At 33.7% G+C, this 23,250-nt stretch overlaps 1 protein-coding gene across 3 annotated transcripts in view; it reads right to left on the bottom strand.

Annotated features, from left to right (window-relative positions):
* Positions 1-1,314: 1,314 nt before the first annotated feature.
* The window catches only part of LOC114336294 (allatostatins MIP), a 709,306-nt gene continuing 687,370 nt past the window's right edge, over positions 1,315-23,250 (bottom strand). For all 3 annotated transcript variants that reach the window (XR_007700426.1, XM_050659891.1, XM_050659892.1), the window contains 2 exons: positions 15,213-15,329; positions 1,315-7,201 (listed from right to left, as the gene is read on the bottom strand). Coding sequence is in view for 2 of the 3 variants with exons in the window: in XM_050659891.1 (XP_050515848.1) it covers positions 15,244-15,329 (86 nt within the window). In the remaining variant the exon portion in view is untranslated. The remainder of the gene's footprint in view (positions 7,202-15,212; positions 15,330-23,250) is intronic.

Genomic DNA, 23,250 nt, shown 5'->3' with positions numbered 1-23,250 from the left:
TCATTTCCATCACCTGTGACTTCTTCATTGTGATCATTTGTGTACTCCCCGTTTAACAATTCATCAAAATATTGTTTCCATCGTTTTAATATTTCTTGGTCATCAAATATCATTTTTTCTTCTTTATCTTTGTAATAAATGGGCTGTGGCTTATATTCCCTTTTTTGATTTTTAATGCCTTGATATAAATTTCTAATAAGATTATTTTTGTAATTCTCTTCAATGTCTTTCAACTTATCTTCATAAAATTTTCTCTTTTTATTTTGTAAAATTGCGCTGGTTTTTCTTCTTTGCTCTATGTAAAGTATTTCCGCTGTTTTTGATTTCAGTCTTAGACTTTCTAATCGTAGCTTGTTCGGTTTCTTTATTTCTAGTTTGCATTCCTCGTCGAACCATGCCTATTGTTGTTTCTTGATTGGCTTGTCAGTATCATCTGCTACGGCTTTTAAAGTATTTTTAATTAAGTCCCATGTTTGTTCTACATTGTCATTTTCTGTAATAAGTTCCAGTTTCTTGTTAAGTGACAACTGGTATACCTTTTTTTCTTCTTCGGTTTGTAACCTAACTAGCTTGTTCATCATACGTTTTTCTCTGTTTCTGTTTCTATTTATAGGTATTATTTGGTTCATCTTTATTCCCACTAAAAAGTGGTCTGAATCTAGATCTGGCCCTCTATATGAACGTATATGCATTATGTTTTTTTCTACATCCTTCTCTATTAAAACATGGTCCGTGTTTACCTGCAGTTTTTCTGTTATTCAACTTTTTAATTGTTTTTAGAAGTTCCTGTGTATCTACTTTTATTAACCTCTGCTTAGTTTTTTTTATGTAGTGTTCTACCTCTTCTTAGAGTTTTTTTAGGTACTCATGCCATGTGTAGTTTTCTACGTGTTTTAGTTCTAGTAGTTCCTTTACCTCTGTTCTTTGAGCTCTTATAAAGCACCATTTTCCTTTTTGCAGATTATGACAAACATGTTCCACTTTTTTCGAAAAACGTCCCCAGTGATCGTTCTTTATTCTCCTTACAGTGCGAACGAAACAACAAAACACATCGTTTCTTATTGTATTTTATTTATCGTATGCAGAGTCTTGGTTGGCACGTATTTCGGGCAAGCTTTTCCTTTTGCTTACATTTCCTTCAATTCTATAGAAAACCATTAAATCCAATAAATAATATTGAATGCCCTAATCACGCAAAACCAGTATTTGTCCCCAAATATACAAGAAACACCCCAATCTCGTTTTGACGCTTTAGCAGTTTTGTGATCAACAGCAGTAAGTGAAAGATTGTTAGTAGGAAATAAAACGCAGATGTATGGATGCCAGCATGATAAATTTATTTAATTATAATGTTGGATACATTCACACTTATTCACATATAATAAATTTTAATTGTAAGATATAATTAAAATCCTTTTTAAAAATGCATAGGCGATTCTCAATATTCTTATGAATATGGATTTTTATAATGAATTGGACACATTTTATAATTCTCTAATATTTACATTTTTTTTAAAACAAAAAATTAGATTGATTAGTTTGATGAGTTTTAGAATATATCTACAAGCATGAAATCAGAAAAATTTTCAACATATTAAATAACAAAAAATAATATGATCAAATTGACATATAGGTCTGGATCCCGGGTATGAAAAAAAAGTTGATTAATAGCAACCTGAAAATTTGTTAATAGCTTAAGGGTGTCTAGTCGGATAAACTTTGATATATGGGAACACTGGAAGAGGGTCAGTTTTAATTGTGGAACAGGTTAAAAGTTTGGAACGGTCACACCACGAAAACGGCACATTTATTTTGTCCGACAGAACAGACTTAAACTCTCCTAACAGAGATTAAACTCTCATGCAAAAATCAGACTGCTATTTATCACCTGTCATAATTCCTGTCATTTGACATATTCTACATGTTCCACTCATTTAAACGCCCATTTGGTGATAAATAGCAGTCTGATTTTTGCATGAGAGTTTAATCTCTGTTCGAAGAGTTTAATACATGAGCCGTTTTCGTGGTCTGACCGTTCCAAATTTTTAACCTATTCCACAATTAAAACTTCCCCTGTTCCAGTGTTCCCATATATCCAAGTTTGTCTGACTAGACACCCTTAAGCTGTTAACAAATTTTCAGCTTGCTATTAATCAACTTTTTTTCAAACGCGGGATCCAGGCCTAATAGTATTGTTAACTTATACGCAAATAAGGAAACACTATCAATCTCTCAACTAGGTACTTGTGTCATTTCCAAAAGCTTATTATGACGATGTTACAGTCTTGGTGACAATCTTTACAGACAATGGTCTGTGATAAGCAATATATAAATAATGTATGGGTGGAACTTCACTTACCAGGTCATCTAGAGTTCGAAAGATAATGAAAACAAACAAGTAAAAAGTCCCTAAAGCTCAATTTTTATGATACCTGAGGTATCTGGGATGGGTTAATTTTCTCTTTGAAGTGACAGCTGTGTAGCTTAAATATGTATCGAAATAGCAATGCATTATTACTTATAACGTTAGCGCCACTGGCTTGCCAGTGCTGACACAATCGCCAAAAGGTGTTGACTGAGCTAAAAACGGGTAATTTTTTTCATGTTTTACTTTTTCTTCAACTTTTGAAATAATAGGGAGGCACGATCTCTCCAAAATTGTTTACTTTTGTTTTAGAAGATGTACCTCAAGAAGTTAAATTGAAAGACCTAGTTGCCCACACAACACGCAAACTAGAAGAAATGTATACCACCTTCTCAAACGTCTCGAAAAATATGGGCCTGAAAGTAAACGAGGAGAAACTAAGATGGTGGCATCAACGCCCAAACAATAGAGCCAGAAACATCGGTTACCAATTTTTTGTTGATAACTCTACATTTGAAGTGGTGGACAAAGTTACATACTTAGGCTCGCTGATCACCAAGGAGAACGTCACGACGGAAGAAATCAAGCGAAGGATAATCCTAGCGAACAAATGCTATTTTGAACTGAGTAGACATATGAGAAGCAGGAAACTTAAGCCAAAAAACAAAAAAAAAACATATACAAAACCCTTATACAACCAGTGTTGACATATGGATCGGAGACATGGACCATCTTCAAGGCAGATGAAAACCTTCTGCTTATATTTGAACGAAGGATCCTGAGAGGCATATTCGGTGGCATCTGTGAAAATGGTATTTGGAGGAGGAGGTACAACTACGAGGTTTACCACAGATGTAAACATATATTTGGTGGTAAAGACGTAGTATCTGTTATAAGAATAGGAAGACTAAGATGGGCAGGACATCTAGCTAGATCACAGCATAGCAACCCTCCTAGAAGAATCCTTATGCCACAACCTATGGGAAGTAGAAATAGGAGTAGGCTAAAACTTATATGGAAGGATGGTGTAGATGAGGATGGGCGCAAAATAGGCGCAGCAAACTGGCAACGGTTGGCAATGGATAGGACTGACTGGCGTAATAGACTTGGGAAGGTCGAGGCTCTTTCATAGGGCTGTAGCACCATTGATGATGATGATTCAAAAAGTTAAATTGAAAGCAACACCGCGGAAAAAAACTATGGAATATTTTTAAGTCATCTGAGATTTACTGATGACAAAACAGTCGTAAGGCATCATACAGAGGAACTACTTTGCATTACAACAGATTTAGATGGAAGTAAGATCGAAAGTGTCGAACGGTATATGTTACATGATGAAAGGGTTCAAACAGATAATAATCAAACGGAAAAAGATAACTAGAAGAATCCGATTTACTTGGGCATAGTCCAGAGAAATAAGGTTTTTGTCGGGACACTTGAGCAGCCAGGTTGCAAATGAGTTTTTTGGGTACTATATACCTAATACATTATAAATACAAAAATTCCCGTCACAGTTTGGACGAGAATTTTAGTTATTAACAAATAAGTGTCAAAAATGGCAGTTTTTTTTGTTTAAATCGCTACAGGTAAACATTAGTAGGTACATGAACAAAGGTTAAAAATGGCATTTTTTGAATTTTGGTCTGATCATCTTATGCTTCGCTAATTGCAAAATAAGACCAAAATTTCGAAAATAAAAAATTTGCTATAGCTTTTGCGAAAATGAACTTATGACTTTTATATTGGACGAAAAGTTGAGACAACCAGTACGTATCACGCACAAAAAATTTTAAGACGATTCGTCAATTAGTTTAAATTTTATTCAATTTGTTTATCCCAAGAGCTTTTTTTGCAATGTTATTGCTCAGAAATTAATAACGATACAGCAATTCTGTGAAAACTACATGAAAGAAGAACACTTATCTTTTCAAAGAATTAAAAAAAAATAATCAACAGTCATTTTTATCATTCCGAAAATATTTAACTTAAGTACAGTCATTTTTAGCTTAAAAACAATTTGAATAGATTTGTTAATATTGACTGTAGAGTCAATCTACTTTGGGATTTTAAAAGCTGGTATTTTTACACGAATTTTCAAAGAAAAAACTTTTCACCTAGGTTAAATGCGGTCAAAGTTAACCACTTTTTTTTATTTAATTCACAGTTACTTCTATATACATAAAATTCTCCTGTAACAGTGTTAGTTACCATACTCCTCCGAAACGGCTAGACCGATTTTTATGAAATTTTACAAGTATATCCTAGGACTGAGAGTAGGTTATAATCTATTTTTCATACCCTTAATTATAGGAGAGGTAGCACCCCTGACATTTTTTTTTATTTTTTTTTTGATTAAATTGTGTTCCTTAATTTTATATCGTGTAGAATTAAAAATTATATACAACCCTTAATTTTCACTCTTCTATCACCAACCCCCATTTTTTAATAGACATCTATATTATATTTACTTCTATAAAATTCTCCTGTCACAGTGTTTGATGCCATACTCCTCTGACACAACTTGGCCGATTTTTATGAAATTATATATAAATATTCGGTAGGTCTTAGAATTGGTCATAATCTATTTTTGATATCCCTGAGTAATAAGGGGCATCCCCCCTAACATTTTGTAACATTACGTGGGGAAATGTGTACATAACGTACTCTACAAGACTACGAGTATATACAAATTGAAAAATTATGATCAAAGTCCATCAACAAGCTCCGGAGATAATAATCGAAACATATGTTTGAAGAAAAAATTTCAGTTTTTGAGTGCACGGATTTTAATAGTTCCCCTCCACCGTCTACGAATCGATTTCGTTATGACGTAATTTTTAAAGGTTTATTAATCACTTTGTTGAAGTTCAAAGTTTACTCAAACTTTTACACATAAACTATATCAGCTTTAAAGTGGCGCTAGTTAGGTTGCTTAATTGTTACGAACAAAGTAGCTGTGAATTAAATAAAAAAAGTGGCTAATTTTGACTGTAAAAATACCAGCTTCTCAAATCCCAAAGTAGTTTTAGTCTAGAGTCAATATTAACAAAGTTATTCAAATTGTTCATAAGCCAAAAATGACTACTTTAGAAAAATGTTATCAGAATGATAAAAATGACTTTTTATTGATTTTTTTTAAATTGGTTGAAAACATACAAATAACTATTATTCTTACAAGTAACTATTCTTATTTCACGTGGTTTCCAGAGAACTGCTATATCATTCTTATTTTCTGAACAATAACATTGCAAAAAAGCTTTTTGGGATAAACAAATTGAATCAAATTTAAACTAATTGACGAATCGTCTTAAACTTTTTTGTGCATTATATGGACTGTTTGACTCAACTTTTCATGCAATATAAAAGTTTTAAGGCCATTTTCGCAAAAGTTATAAGTAGCAAATTTTTTATTTTGGAAATTTTAGATTTATTTTGCAATATCCGAAGCAACAAATAATCAGACCAAAATTCAAAAAGTGCCATTTTTAACCTTTGCTCATCTACTACAAGAAGGATACTATAAATAAGATATTTAATTACCGTATTTTTACCTGTGGCGACTTGAACGAAAAAACTGCTCAGTTAAATTTTTGACACTTATTTGTTAAGAACTAAAATTCTCCTCCGAACTGTGACAGGCATTTTTGTATTTATAATGCATTAGGTACCTAGATAGTACTCAAAAAACCTATTTGCAACCTCGCTGCTCAAGTGTTCCGAACATGGTATATTTTTGCCTTATTTCCCTGGCGTAGCAGCGCGCTGCAGCGTTAGAAAGACTCAGTGTGGTGTTAAAAGACAAAAATATCCAAATAAAGTTAAAAAAAGATATTCTATCATTTATGATCAATAGAATGGAGATCGTGATACGGGCTTATCAGCCAATAGATCAAGAACACCATAGATGGCTATCGAACTTTCTCTGAGATAAGATTTGCCTAAATGAAATGTAGTTGGATAGAACATGGGCACTAAAGGACAATGAGAGGAACAAAAAACCTTCTGGACTGAAGACTATCGTAGTAGAGGAGAAGACAAAAAACGGTGGCTAAAGAACATCAAAGCAGAAGTGAGTATAAACTCATAAAAGCATCAAAAACACAATACACAGAAGGGTGGAGAAATCATTACGAGGTATTCGTCCTGAACTCATTAGGATGAAGAAAAAGAAGAAGAAGAGACAAAGAAAAAGACAATAGTATGAAAATGAAAGTCTTTAGCAGGATGTGTAAACAATATTGGTTTAAAGCTTTCTTCTTGTCACGAATCATCCTTTGTTAAGTTAATGCAAAAACCAGTGACAATAATATTCATTTCAAATCATACATCAATTTAGGAAATTGCCATAGCTTGAACTTGCTTACTACAGAATAACATGCGTAAGCATAATAGAGTAGACGAAATAGAAATCTAAATAAGTGAAATATAAGTGGATAAGGTAATCGGTTGATTCGTATAAATGAAGAATATTTTATGGTCAGCTTTTGAAGTATAAACTTAAGTATTTATTCCTTAACTGAGATAAGACAATAAAATAATTTAGAAGTATTGTTTGTAGTTTAGTAATTTTTTAGAAATTCAAGAATAAGTGCAATTTTCAACAAATGCCATTTGCAATAATGAAAAATGTGCCCAATTTAACGATACTTAAACCGCAAATTTTTGATCTAAACTATGATTTTAGATTGATTTAAAACATTAAGAATTTTGTCAGTTTGTATTATTTTCTAATTTGTAAACGATACTTATATACACATTGAAAACAATAAGTTTGTATTCCTTAATGCTAGAGTGGGTTTCCCGTACAGACTTTTGATTATCAAAGGTGACAAGGACCTAGAACAAAACAAAAAATTAGTATGCTAAATAGAACACCTATAAAATATTTTACAGCTTCTTCAGCTTGTGGTAAAAGGCAACTAATCCAGTAGCTGTCCGCTCAGGCGCGGATCCAAGGGGGGGGGTCAATGAGGTCAATTGCCCCCTCCTTGAGACTTGGCCTGGTGTCGCCTTTTTTTAAGAAAGGGATAATTACGACTGAAAATAAATAGTGAGTTTTGTGTCCTGTTGACAACTGAATAACGGAATGAAACATAAAACAGAATTCCTTCTCCAAAGTACGTGTTCTCGGTCTGTATGGTGTCGAGTCTTGGACTGTGAATAAAATCGATCTACTTACCTAAATCGCCTTAAGGCTTTCGAAATGTGTTTCTATAGACGAATTTTAAAAGTATCTTGAACCTTGGGTGAAGAAGATTCGAAACTCCACAATACTAGAACGTCTCAGCAAGACTACTAAGATTATAGAAGGCACCAAGGAGAGAAAAGTGGAGTATTTTGGACATGTAATGAGAAGTGTTAAATATAGGTTGCTACAAAATATTATGTAAGTGAAAATAGAAGGCAAACGCAGTCCAGGACGAAAAAGCACTTCGTGGTTGATTTAGGGTGGCAGTGAATAAAATTAAGATAGCTATGATAGTAACCAACGTTCTGAAAGGACATGGTACATAAAGAAAAATAAAGTAACAGCCCATACCGAAAAAGAATCCTGCGTACGTGAGTGACGAGAAAATTTTTATTTCATTGCTGCTGGATCCGCCGTTGTGTCCGCTGAATTATTAACTAAATTTAACGCTTATCCCTGAGTGATAGTAAATAGTCCTAACTATAGTATGACATCCACTTCAAGTCATCATAAACGTCCGAATTTCCAAACCTATACCCGAGGAGAAAACTTTCACTAATATAAACACCAGCGGAGGAAATCACTCAAAACAAACGGATATGCAGGTATACATCCTCTTAATATACCGCCAACACAACCTTAAGATGTAGCACCATATAGTGCCAAAGAGTTGCCAAGCCCAAGGAGATGGACACCCATTCGTCACCAGGCTTAACATAGGTTACAAGCAATTCAACACCCAAAAAGCTTTGATGGGTTAAGGGTGCACTGCTTCTAGTGGGAAGAAAGATAAGAAGAAAAATGGAAAAATAAAAATGACGGAAGAGGGAGTAACGGGAATAAGTGAAAGCAGAACAGATGGAGAAATAGAAAGGGATGAAAGTCGAGTGGAAACCTGGAGAAGAGAACTTAAAGAAAAGAAATAAAGTGGAGATAGAAAAGTGCAAGTAAAAGCAACGGGAAAGATAGGGAAGATAAGAGACAAAAGGGGAAAGCAAGAAACAGCAAACCTAGACAAAGAAGGGAAGAATGAGAAGAGGAGAAGAGAACGAGGGAAAAACGAAGAGAAAAACGGAAAAGTATAATAAAGTGTAAGATTTTAAGGAAAGAAAATGCAAGAATGGCAAAAGCAGAGTCAAAGAAAAACAAAATCTAGTAGGAAGATTGAAACGATCAGTGCGTAGGGAGAGGAACAATAATTCAACTACAAAGCAAGGTAAAATTTGAGCATCTTCAGGATATCGTAGCACACGCGAAAAACTCATAGGGGACCTGCTAAATACAATGCTATCCATAAAGAAGGAGGATTACATCCTAAGAAATCGGATTAGGTTAGGAGATAAGATGTAAATTGGAGCTGTAAGGTCAGATAATAGAACAAGTGATGGACTTTAAATATCTAGGCATCACACTACCTAGCTACGGAAGGCTCGAAACAGAAGTGGAAGATCAAGTGAATAGAGCAAACAGAGCCGCAAGTTGCCTGAATGACACAATATGGAGAAATAAAAATATCGGAAAAGAAATGAAAGGCAGAATTTACAAAACAGTCATCAGACCAATAACGACATACGCGTCAGAAGCACGACCCGACACAGAGAGAACAAAAAGATTGCTCGAAAAAGCTGAGATGAAAACCCTTCGAAAAATCGATGGTAAGACTCTATGGGACAGAGCTAGAAGTACAGATATACGACGGAGATGCAAGGTGGATAACATTAATAACTGGGTAAGAAACAGAAGAATCGAATGGAATGACCACATAAGCCGAATGACAACAAATAGGGTAGTCAGGACAGCGAGAGACGGTTCCCCAATAGGAAGATGATCAGTAGGAAGACCACGAAAACGATGGATCGACAACTTACTAGAGGCATATTGAAAAAACAGACAGAGTCATGTCAATAGGATAGAATAGAATAGAAATATGCTTTATTGTCACTGAAAATTTTTACAATTTTATGGACAAAGCTTACATACAGTCAAAAGAAAACATAATATCAATAACAAATAACAACTACAATTTACTAAAATTAGATAAATCGTCAATATATGTACAGTATAATATAAGATATAAAAGCCAAGACAAAAACAATTTATTGCAAAATTTATATAAATTGCAAATTGAACATACTTACAACAAATAAAATAAAAATACATAAGGAATTGACAAGTTTATGCTAGTGCGCATGAAACCCAATTTTCTTAGTTATTCATTAAGAAATTCTTCTATTGAATAGTATGGTCTTTTAGATAGATAGGCTTTTGTCATTTTACGGAGCTTTGGGAAGATGTTGCAGATTTAATTTGTAACGGGAGATGGTTGTACAGTTTCTTTGCGGAATATAATATAGATTTCTTTACTAACTCAGTGGATGGAATCGGTAAATTAATGTCAAAGATTGAATTTCTGGTGGAGTAAAAATGATTGGACCTTGCTGGAAAGACATGAAGGTGTTTACGAATTAAACATCGTTTCTAGACTATATAAAGATGAAAGTGTTAAAATTCCGTGATCTCTGAAGTAACTTCTGCAATGTGTAGATCTTCTGAGGCCAAGCAGATATCTTATTGCTCTTTTTTGAAATTCAAAAATAACATCAAATTGAGCAGCTGTACTAGAACCCCAAAAAGGAAGACCATATCGAAGATGAGACTCGAACAACGAAAAATATTTTATTTTAGAAGATGCTAAATTGAGTTCCCTTGAGACAGATCTTATTGCATAGCAAGCTGAGGCGAGTTTCTTACTTATCGAATCGATATGAAGGGACCATTTGAGGTTGCAGTATAAAAAAATACCAAGAAATTTTACAGAATCAACGGTACTGATCTGGCTGTTATTAAGAGGCAGAGGTTGAAGAGCTCCTTTATAAGATGTTTTATTTACGTTAAAAGAGAGTAAATTAGAGTCAGACCAGGTCTTTATCGTCAGTAGATCCGAAGTTATAGTTTCATGAAGAGATGCAATAGTTGAGCTGCTCCAAGTGATACTAGTATCATCAGCAAAAAGAAAAATTTTCCCATCGATTTTTAAATTGGTGATGTCATTTATACAGATAAGGAAGAGAAGAGGACCCAATATTGAACCTTGTGGTACTCCACATACAATGTTTTTGAGACTAGAGTCAGTATCATTTGCTCTAACTAGTTGTTTCCTATTATTCTCGATAGCTCTCTCTAATAGCTCGAATTCCATAGAAATTTAGTTTTGTAATCAAGATGTCGTGATTTACACAATCAAAAGCTTTGGCATAGTAGCAGAAAACAGTGGCAGTATAAAGATTATTGTTTAGTGCTTGGTAAACCTCATGTAGTACAAAAAACATGGCATTAGTGGTACAATTATTTGTTAAAAAGCCGAACTGATTTTGTGATAAAATGTTGTTATCAACGATAAAGGATATAAGTCGAGTTTAATGAGTCTCTCGATAATTTTGGAGAGTACCGGTAGTAAGGCAATAGGTCTATAGTTGCAGGCATCAGATTTTTCACCACCCTTATGAAGAGGAATAATAATGGCTGTCTTTAGGCACTCTGGAAATTTACCTTTTTCGAAGGAATCATTAATTAGAGAGACGAGGATTTCCAACACATTTTCTATGAGATTAGAGAAAATTTTTATAGATAGTCTATCAGTACTACAAGATGATTTGCTTTTGATACTATCGATTGTTTGGATCAGTTCAGAGTTATCGACTGGTCGTAAAAAGATTGAATTCGAGACCTTTCTTGAATTAGGAAGATAGGAAATGGACTATTATTGCGGCAAAATTGTTGATGTTATATTTTTACTCACATTAACGAAGTAGTCGTTTAGACTTTCAGGATTTGGAAGGGACAATGATTGAGCTGTGTGAGTTTTATTTCGAAGATCGTTTATTATAGACCAAGTTTCTTTTGCAACACTTTTAGAGCTTCCCAGACGATTTTGATAATAGGGTTTTTAAGCTGATTTGACAAGTTTCAGATATGTTGTCCTGTACTTCGTGATATATTCAGTGACAGAAACATTGGTAGTAAACTTGATGTATAGTAGTGAACGCATATTCTTGGCTGATATGCGAATACCTTTCGTAACCCAAGGTTTCCGATGTTTTGGCTTAATAGGGATTAAAGGAAATGCCTTCATGAACATGCGGAGAAGCTTGTCTAGAAAAACACTGAAATTATAGTCCATGCCTATAGAAGGAAAGTGCCACTCAGAAGTTAAGCATACATTTTGGAATTTTCGAAAATTCTGGGTGGAAAAGGTCCTACCTAAACGTCGGGAGGAGGGTTTGCTGAAGATGTTAAACTTCGTATACACTGCTTCATGATTAGATAGTCCCGCATTAATAACTGTAGAGCAGACATCAAGGGATGAGAAATCGGAGACAATATAATCGATTATGGTAGATGTATTTTTTGTAATTCTTGTAGAAGAATTAACGTGCATTGAGAGACCATACGATTCAAATATGTTGGCCAGGGGCACTTGGGTAGCACAAGCAGCAGCATAAATAATGTTAAAATCACCGCATATAATTTTTCTGCTTTTATGAGGCAGGTTATCTAACAAATTTAGCAGGTTCTAAAAAAATAGTTCCACGGTAGAGTCAGGTGATCTATAAATGCAAATAATGTAAAGATTAAGATTTTTATTATAAACTAAGGAAAACTCAAAGAAGGATTCACTTAACAAAAAGTCATATTTTGTTACCACAGAAAAATCAACATTTCTAGAGGGAATTAGGGTGCCTCCATGAGCCGAACTGGGACGATCATACCTGGCAATTGTGGTATATTTTTCTACAAAAAGAGGCTCGTTGACTTCAAGCCAGTGCTCTGTAACCGCAACTATCGGGGGAAATCATAATTCTTCCAGAAACAAAAATAATTCATCAGTTTTATTTCTTATAGAACGAATATTAATCAGAACCATGCCAAAGTTGTCATCACTAAAATAATTTGAGGTTTGTAGTCCCTCAGAACACGTTGTGTTGTTTAAAAATTTCGTTTTGGAGAGCTAGTGGAATAATAACTTTGGTGACATTCCCTCGACTTTTGTAGGTGTATAATTCTTTTTGAAGTGAGATAGGACCTATACGCCGCAAAATCAGCTTCCACTTCAGCTGGACCAATTCCATAGGCATGGTTAAATTCTAAAAGAACTTTTCGTAGTTCTTCAGTCTTAGTAGGTAGTCCTTCGGAAGCTAAAAAGAGTTTCACGCTGGTGTTGGTATATCCGTCATAAAATACAGAAGCAGGCTGATCGTGTAGAAAAGCAAGATGTAGTTTAATTGCCTTTAAGATATCCGGTTACCTTAATCTTGCAAGAAGATATCGACTGTTCGAGTTATTAGTTAGTCTAAGTCTTGGTGGTGTTAAAGGATCCAAATTTATGGATGGTTCCAAAGTATCTTTCTTAACAAAATTGATATGGGAACGGAAAGGCTCTTGAGATTTGCAAATTGTGATGGCCTGCTTGTCTGTAAATATATTGGTGTCTTCAACTTCATTTTTGTTTTTGTTTGGAAAGGTAATTGGATTTTCCAAGCTAACCGGGCTTCTGATGTACTTCGGATTCATATTTTCTTCAGATGAAGTCTTTGGTTCAGAGTATGATGATTCTGTAGACCATTTAATGTTGACACCAGGTGGCCAAATTTCCTTATTAAATAATTAGTCATTATTATTTAAAAATTAGTCATTATTATTAAAAAAAAACATTATTAATTAGGTTTTGATTTTATGCCTATTTTGAATGAGAAACCAGTTGCTGTGTTGGCGTCTTTAAGGAGGGCGTAACATCTAATATAATCCTTAATAACTAGTCTCTTTTTAATGTAGTGAACTATTTGTATAGGGGTGTAAACTGGGGTTAAGTTACTAATAACAATAAAGTGACACTTATCTTTCTGAAATTTTTGACTTTCTTTCTGGGCAGGTTTGGATCTGTTTAGGGTCATCAGTTTGGGTGCTTGAAGTGACATGCAATATCTTTTTTTTTGATATTTCTTTTTCAGTTTGTGTAGCGGGTAGTTTGTTGGAAAGATTACTCATCTGGTTACATATTCGGCTGATGTTTGCAGATAGCCTTTGTAATCCCAATTTTATCTCGGATGAATTTGAGTCTTTAACTTGAACCTTAATAGTCTCATTGGAACAGCCGAAAAAAACTGACGAAGTATTAAAGATATCTTGTTGCGTATCGATTTTAAAAGATATTCAGGTTTCAGTAGGCTATTTAATTTATCGATCTCGTCAATTTTTTTGTAAGGTAATCCAATTTGCCATCATTTTTTTTAATAGATCGTATATCTCCGTGAAAACGGGCAAATTATCAGTCAGTTTTTTAGTTAGTTGAATTAAGGCATTAGTTCTAAGTAAGTCCTCTTGTGGTATCTGATTTTTTGATAGATTTGTTATTTTTTCATTTAAATATCTGAGGCTAGGCGAATAACATAGTGGACAGAAAAATCTTAAATCTGAATTTTTTGGGTCCAGGAGAGTTTTGGTGATGGTCGTATTGAACCCGGAACATTTGATACAGAAATTTCGCTGACATTCCCCAAAACAACGAAGCTATACAAAAAGAAGAATAGGAAGAAGAAATCGGATTCTAGATTATATCCAGGAAGTGTAGATCAGCATGGAACCCTTGAAGGGAAAGAAGAGGGTGACAAAGGGAGTTCAAGTGGACCAGAAATCATTAAAATAAGGGTGAACGCTATCGCGAACTAGATGGCAATATGCGAGGAAGAGAAGGAGACAATATAGGTCTGGATCCCGCGTATTAAAAAAAGTTTGTTAATAGCAAACTGAAAATTTGTTAACAGCTTGAATGTCAACAAATGAAGTTTTAATTGTGTGTAACAGGTTACAGGTTTCGAACGTCAGACTACGAAAACCTTCCTTGTATTTTTCCGCACAGAACTTCCAATTGATTGGCTACCCTTTCATTAAACTCTCATGCAAAAATCACACTGCTATTTACCATCAACATAATTCCTGTCATTTGACATGTTTTATGTGTCGGAATTATTAAAATGTCCAACATATATATTTGTTGGACAAACATTTTTTCATACATTATATAAAGTTTACTATTGAATAAACTTAAAAACAGCCTATTAGTTTTCACAGTCATAAACTTGTCAGGATTACACGTTCCACAACTAAAATCATGTTCCACAATTAAAACTTCCCCTGTTCCAGTGCTCCCATACATCAAATTTTGTCCGACTAGACACCGTAAAGTTAAGCTATTAACAAAGTTTCAGCTTGCTATCAATAAACTTTTTTTTGGTACGCGGGATGCAGGCCTAATAGATGAAGACTGCCCGGAGGATCACGAGGACATCACTGAAATAACAGGAGACGTGGCAGTCTTCAACGGAAGTTAACGAGGAGGGTGACCTGGGAATTATGAGAGTTTACCCGTAAAGATGGAATGTGGATTTGCAAGGAAATGTATGGATTCAAAATTTTCCCAAAAAAGAAGGAAGAAACTGGGTGGTGAAGTTCCCGAAAACTCACAGGAAACTGGTAAAGAAGATAGAAGAACTAGGAAGAAAAACTGTAGGGATTCACATTCCGGTAGTAATGGGAGTTATGAATCAGGTTCTACCGAGAATCTTGTAATTTCATGAAATTAACTGTATCATTATTTCTTACCTTTAATTAAAATGTATACTGGAATTAAATTTTAATTGATGTAGCTGTTATCCTCACTTCTCTTTCCCCAAAGTCCTTTTAAATTTACCCATGCTGGTTCCCTCTTACCCCAAGCACCTAAAAAATCAAAGAATAATTAATTGTGCTTTTTGCCGGGGGGGGGGGGGGTTACAACGGCCTCCTTTATTTAGATGGACTTACCCAAGTTCTTTTATGTATTTGAACAGTTGATACGGATGCCCATAAGGTATAAACAAAGAACTTGCAAACATTACATAACGGAGACTTTTCACAAAACAAATCATTTTCTTGTATTTTTTCGGTCATTCCAAGGAAAAACTGTTCTTACAAGTTTTTCCGTAGGGTGCACAGTTTTCGAGACAAACGCGGTTGAACTTTCAAAAAATCGAAAAATTGCAATTTTTGAACCCGAATAACTTTTGACTAAAAAATAAAATTGCAATTCTGCTTGCAGCATTTAAAAGCTCAAGTCAAATTATACCGATTTTGATTATTTGGATTGTTAAAAATTAATTTTTTTATTGTTAAACAAAGCTATAAACACCTGAGTGCTTAAGTGATGTTTTCAAAGCATCTCCCATTTTTTAAAATCGAACGAGTAGGTCCTGCAAACAGGCAATTTCTACGTAGCGCTGAATTAAAACGCATATATTGGGTAATCGTCAAAGCGCTCAAACACTATTTGTTTATAGCTTTGTTTAACTTTGTTTAAATAAAAAAATTAATTTTTAGCAATGCAAATAATCAAAACCGGTATAATTTGGCTTGAATTTCAAATAAGGTAAGCAGAATTGCTATTTTATTTTTTAATCAAAAGTTATTCGGGTTAAAAATTGCAATTTTCCGATTTTTTAAAACTGCTTTTATCTCGAAAACTGTACGCCCTACGAAAAACTTGTGGGAACATTTTTAGCTTAGAATGATCCAAAATATACAAAAAATATTTTGTTTTGCGAAAAATCGCTGTTATGTAATTTTGCAAGTTCTTTGTTTATATCTTGCAATATTATCGACATCCGGATCAATTGTTACCCAAGAAATTCGTGTACTACGGGTCAAAATATGTAAAAAACTTGGGTAAGGCCATCTAAATAAAAGAGGCCGTTGTACCCCCTAGCGACAGCACTTTTTATAGAGTTTATACTAGTTGGAAATTTAAAGGTAGCTTATATAGTTACATATAAACTAAACTGCAAATAAATAAAGATAACATATAATTTGCAATGAACAAAGCGTGAACTAAAAATGAGTAACGTACGAAGTACAAATTAGTAATATTTTATACAGAGTGGAACAATGGTTATCTTTAAAACAGATGGTCCCATTTGTACAAAAGCCGGGGTACGCCTATGCTGCAATATTAAGATTTCAAATTGCAAGATGATTGCAATGTTGCCAGTCATTTTCCTGATATGATTAGTCACATTTGGTATTTTATCTAGTCACGATGGGTAAAGTAAAATTTCTCAGTGACAAATGGTCTCAGTAAACAACGACAATACTTTGACGTTTATTGAAAAATTTTATAATTTGCAGTAATAACTTTATATACCTATAATATATAATAGGTGTTAGCCTATTCATAAGGCGACGGTACTGGGCCAGTAAAAGATGGCATTCAAACAGGTAGACAAAAAAATGTTAAGCTGGGTACTCACTTGAGCACGAATACGCATGAGGCAAGCCGAGGCCGTTCGGAATGCCTCGTGTCGTGAAAAATGTATGAGAACACGCGTCCCGCATGAGGCTTGGAGCAGCAGTGATCCATTTATTCGTCCTGAGGCAGCGAATATGTCGAACGAACAATTGTCTGTGGCTTGTGCTAGTTTTATAATTATTTATAAATTATTAAAAACTAAAAAACGTAAACAGCAGAGGCGTATAATATGGCCCTCCTCCAATTTTGTTAAAACAAAGAGGCGTGAATAATATTAATTCTTCCGTTTTTTTTTAAACGACCTGCTAGCTGATGAAACTGGCAAGTTTAATAAGTTCACGAGAATGTCCCAAGAAGATTTTTTTTGGATGGCATAAGAAACATAATAAGTAAAAAAAAATACAAATTTTAGAAAAGCCATTTCACCCGAGGAAAGACTAGCTATATCTCTGCATTTCCTTGCATCTGGTGATTCATTCACCAGTTTACCAGTTGAGGTGCTAATACCATGAGGTGATACATATACATAAGGAAAAGTAACAGGTACAGTATTATTACTGTATTGAAACACAACTTTTGGCTCCATTCCATTTTTTATAGGTAGATTTATAAAGTCTTAAATAAAGGAATATTTTAAGATAAGAAATAAAATTCAACAAAATCCAAATCTTTTAACACCGTTTTGTATATTATGTAGGCTACATTCATTGCTTGTTTACAAATGAAGAATTGAAACGCAACCGCATGTTTAAAAATATTTAAAAAACGTCCACACTGAGGCACAAATCCCTTTGATAAACCGACAACAAATGAATCCGTCCGAGGCGTGCGGCGAACGATTTGAGCATATTTGCCTCGCCTCGGATGACGTCCTCACTGATTGCCCCGTACGGCCTCGGCTTGTTCGTGCTCAAGTGAGTACCCAGCTTTATAAATTACAATGCAACTTTAAATTTAATGCAGAATTTCATTAAAGACTCACTTACATTTAGATCCTCGCGCAGAGCTTCACAAATGCATGATTTAGGTCATTCTTCAGTCTTGCGTGTATTCCATAAGAATTTATTTAAACATTCACACTATCAAATCACCTGTTCACCCGATTTGAATCATGGATATTATTTGTATTGGGGACACTTGAAAAATATAATTTATAAAACTAAGCCAGCAAGTGTTAGGATATTGTCAAATTACCAACGGATGACATTTTGTACACTTGATTAAGTAGACATTAATTTTAGCAATGTTTTTATCTTATCTTTTTAAGATGTTCATGCTACACAAAATCGAACGTATTGTATATGGTTAAACTGGTGTTGAAGTGGAGATCCCAATAAAGATACAATGTACAGGGTGTTTGGTAGCGAATGGGCCACAGCTTAACCTTAGATTCAAGAACTTAAAATAGATCGATTTAAGCTAACTTACTTTAGTACAAAAGTGGATAATAACCGAAATACAGGGTGCCAAAGATAAACTTTTATTTTATTTATTCTTTAATATTTCCTGAGAGGCATGATATAACAAAACGAAATTTGGTAAGCAGGGGTTTTTTGTGATGAAAAATCTAAATTCGCCATCAAAAATGATGTATTTCCCAGAGGGCGCCACATACGTCTTTCAGCGCTCATTTATTACGTTCAATTTTTTTATCCCTCATTATACATACTTTTTGAATCAAAACTTTTATTCTCTTAATATTTTTACTTAAAAAAGATATAATACCCACATAACAATTTCATGTTCTTAGTAGATTCATAGAACATACTTTTCAAAAGTATGTACTGAGAATATGCGTAATTACCATTACGAATGTGCAGAGCAGATGCTGAGTATATGTATACTGTGCGTTGGTTTTATTAATAACGGACTGTATTGTAGAGTATTTACATTATATTACAATTCTTTGTACAATGGTAATCTTTTTACAAGGTAATTTATTACAATTACATGCTTTCTTTCTGCCATTTTCTTGATGACAGCAAAAATAGTGACAAGTTGACAGCCATCAAATGCCATGTTGCCAAGCATTTTCACATCTTTGCGCAACGTCGACTGTCAACTTTGTTGGGAGTAAAATACTTTTCCCAACATGTTGGGGGCCTTAGGAAGCCAATATTGCCAACAATTATATAGTATATTAAACCAGCTTAAATCTAAACTTAGTAGAAATTCAGATTGTTAGGTTTGATAATATTTCAAATATTTAGAAATGTTTTTTTTTTATAAGTGTAGAGTGTATATAGACACAATTATACATTGGTATAAAAAATATTTTTTATAAGAGTATATAGACACCTTATTAATTTATACATTGGTATAAAAAAAATATTTTTTTTTTATAATTGTATATAGACACCTTACTAATTCATACATTGGTATAAAAAAGGAAATTATGAGAATCTGAGTATTATCTATAAGTAAATATAGCTTTACCTGTGTTTTTTTTACAAGACACTCTCAATAGAAATCTATCAAATAAAACTCTTAAACTTTTACACTTAAAAACTAACTTAAATTTCTATCTATATACACAAATTTACATACAGGTAATACATACATTGTTGCAAGAAAACCTTTACACAAAGTCATTTAATTACCAAAATTTGCACTAAAATTTTGCACTATAAACTTTTCACCAAAATGATCGCACTAATCACCTTTCTTCATTGCATTGGTTGTATGTTCAAATTAACAGTCTATTTACAAAGCAATTTACAAATGTACAAAGCAAAGGTTTAGTTTATAGGTAGAGGAGCTATCTTTGTCACTGATCGAAAATAAGTCCCCTTGGCTGTTCTTATCTCTACCACCCTAACCTTGGAGTCATTTCCTGGAATTGTTCTCACAATTCTTGCCATTGGCCATTGTAAAGGAGGGACATTGTCCTCCTTAACAAGAACAAGCATGTTTTCTGTTAAATTCGGCACACTATGATGCCATTTAGGCTTCGTTTGTAAAGAATTTAAGTAATCTTTATGCCACTTTTTCCAGAAATCCTGCTTGATCTTGGTACACAATTGCCAAAACTTTAAACGATTGTCAGGAATCTGTGTTAAGTTGACTTCTGGGAAGCTTGTAATTGGCTCCCCTATAAGAAAGTGTCCTGGAGTTAAATACGAAATAGGACCAAAAAAATCTATTCCTACGTTTTTAAAAACTCTATTTGAATTTACCCTATCTGTAGGCAGTGAGCCCATTAACTGGTTAGCCACTTGACCTTTAAGTCTAAAGCATATGACACAATTAAAAATGTTCTTTTTAATTTCATTATGTGCACTAATAAGCCAATATTTCAAATGTAGGCTACTTAAAATTTGTTTCAGGCCAGCATGACATAACCGTATATGTTCACGCCTTATAATAAGATTAGTAACATGGCTATTTTTTGGCAAAATTATGGGGTGCTTTTGATCAAAAGCAATATTTGCATTGTGCAACCTCCCCCCCACACGAATCAAGCCCTCACTATCCATGAATGGATGTAAATTTTTTAAATTGGATTTAATGTTTTCTTTTTTATTTAATAACTTGATTTCATTGGAAAACTTTTGATATTGCTCACTTTTTATGATTCTTTTTAAAGCTGTGTCTAATTCTTCAACAGTTAAATTCCCATATTTTTTGTTGTTGTTATTACTTACGTTGTAAGCAAATCTCAAAATGTATGCAGTCACTCGTTGTAATCTACACAAATTAGAAAAGTCTGTGAAAAAAGTTTTCGACTCTTGAACATTTACAACCATTACTTTTTTCTTTTGTTCTGGAAGAGGTCCTTTCAATTGAGGAATTTTGGACAAATTCAATGAGATGTCATTATTTTTTACAAAATCTGGTCCTGTAAACCAAATTGAATCCAACTTCAAGTCTAGTGGGGACACTCCTCTGCTCAGACAATCCGCAGGATTTTGTTTTGATGGAACATAACCCCATTTAAAATCCCTCGTTAAACTTTGGATTTTAGTTATTCTATTAGCAACATAGGGATTTAAATTAATTGGGTCATTTTTTATCCATGCTAATACAATATTCGAGTCAGAATATAAATATACTTTTGAAACTTCATTTTTAAATAACAGAAAATTTTTATTAATCAGGTTACTCAGTAAAAGAGCACTATTTAACTCAAGGCGAGGAATGGAGAGTTTTTTGTTGATTGGTGCAATTCGTGACTTCGAACACAAAAGATTAATATGAATTTTTTCATCTTTTATAGTCTGTGTATATATTACTGCACCATAGGCATAAATACTAGAGTCACAAAATCCAATAAGAGATATACTAGATGCCCCTGTGAACTTTAAATTCCTTGGTAAAATAATTTTTTCCATTTGAGCAAGCTCACTGGAAAATTTTTTCCATAAATCTAATAACTCATCAGAAACTACTTCATCCCATTTTAATTTAGCTAACCATAGTTTCTGCATTATTAGTTTGGATTCTACTAAAATAGGTCCACAAATACCCATTGGATCCCAAAGTTTTGAAATAGCACTAAGGATTTGCCTTTTTGTGACACATGTTTCAAAATTAGTTCTTGGCACTGAGATTTCAAAATTATCTGTTCTAACATTGTACTCAAGTCCAAGTGCTTTAATAACAAAATTGTTTTGAGAGAAATCCTTATCATCCAAATGTTGCAGATGAGTGGGAATTTCTTTTAGAATTGTTTTTGAATTTGATGACCATTTATGCAATTTGAATGATCCTAGGTTTAAAATTGAAATTAGTTGCCTTTGAGTTTCAATGGCATCTTCTAAAGAATTGCTTGAACAAAAGACATCATCAACATATGTGTTCTTCAAAAGCACCTCAGCACCTAAAGGATATTGATATTGAAAGTTCTTTGCTAACTCAACAAGACAACGAGTGGCCAGGAATGGAGAACTGCGAAGACCATACGTAACTGTTAACAACTATATAATTTTTAATGGCATGTTTGGATGTTCTCTCCAAAGAATGTTTAAAAGAGATGTATGCTTGGGATCAATCATGATCATTCTATACATTTTTTCTATATCAGCTAACAATGTATAATCAAACCTACGAAAAGAAATTAATATGTCGAACAGCTCTGGCTGTACTACTGCTCCATTAAACATACATTCATTCAGACTTATACCTCTCTTGGATTTTAAACTTCCATCAAACACAACTCTGACCTTAGTAGTTTTCTTATCTTGTCTTATAACTGCATGATGACTCAGAAAATAATTACTTGGATTGTTAACATCAATTTCACCCAAATTCAGAATTTTTGCATGGCCTAAGGCCACATATTCATCAATGAACTGTTTGTATGACCCAAACAATTCAGGATTAACGTGAAGTCTCTTTTCTAGATTTAAAAATCTACTGTGTGCTACTGAAAAATTATCACCAATATTCAAGCTTTCAGCATTTTTCTTTAAAGGCAATTCTACTTGAAAACGATTATTTATTCTACACACTGAATTCCTAAAACTTTGCTCACAAGCAGCTTGATCGTTATCATACTCCACTATGACTTGTGGTACTCGCTCACACTCCCAAAATTTTGAAATTATATTTTCTAGATTTGAACTAACATCTACGCTACTGGTGTTATTTTGTATACACAAGCTGACTGCATTATTGCACATAAATTTATTTTTTACCACCTCAGGAATTTCTCCACTGACAACATAACCCAAAAATGTGTTTTGCAATACTAAATTGTTACAACCTAACTTTATAGTACCAGTAAGCAATATGCTAAAGAAAATATTAGCCCCTAACAAAACGTCGATAGTTCCAGGAGTATTAAATGCATTATCTGACAACTGCACGGTACTAGGGATAAGCTTACTACTTTCAAATTGCAAATGTGGTAACATACATGTAATATTTTCTATAATATGGCAAGTAACTTCCATACTAAAATTATAAATACATGACTCAATTTTTATTGTAACCGATTCTGTGATACTTTTGGCACCATTTGTGACACCTACCAAAGTCATTTGTGAAGCATCAATACTATGCCCTAACTGTTTTGCCAACTGTTGTGTTATAAGAGACACTTCTGACCCAGAATCAATAAGTCCTCTGACTATTAAATATTGATTGTCTTTTGTTTTGACTCTAAATTTTACTGTTGGTAAAAGCACTGTGGTATTGGGGATTCTTCCTACTAACCCTACCTTATGTTGCACTACATTATTAGTATTGCACAAAATAGAATTGTGCTCTGAACTAGAACAAATTTGACATTTAAATTTAAATCTACATTTGCCCGAATGAGCATTTAGGCACACTATACATATTTTGTTTTTTAAAATGAAATCTGATTTATTTTCATAGCTTTCCAATTTAAAGTTTTGACATTGGTATAGCTTATGG

This window comes from Diabrotica virgifera, chromosome 8 (assembly GCF_917563875.1).
Source record: "Diabrotica virgifera virgifera chromosome 8, PGI_DIABVI_V3a".
NCBI lineage: Eukaryota > Metazoa > Arthropoda > Insecta > Coleoptera > Chrysomelidae > Diabrotica > Diabrotica virgifera.
Note: the sequence above shows the minus strand (reverse complement) of the source record. Positions and strands in the feature narration are given on the sequence as shown.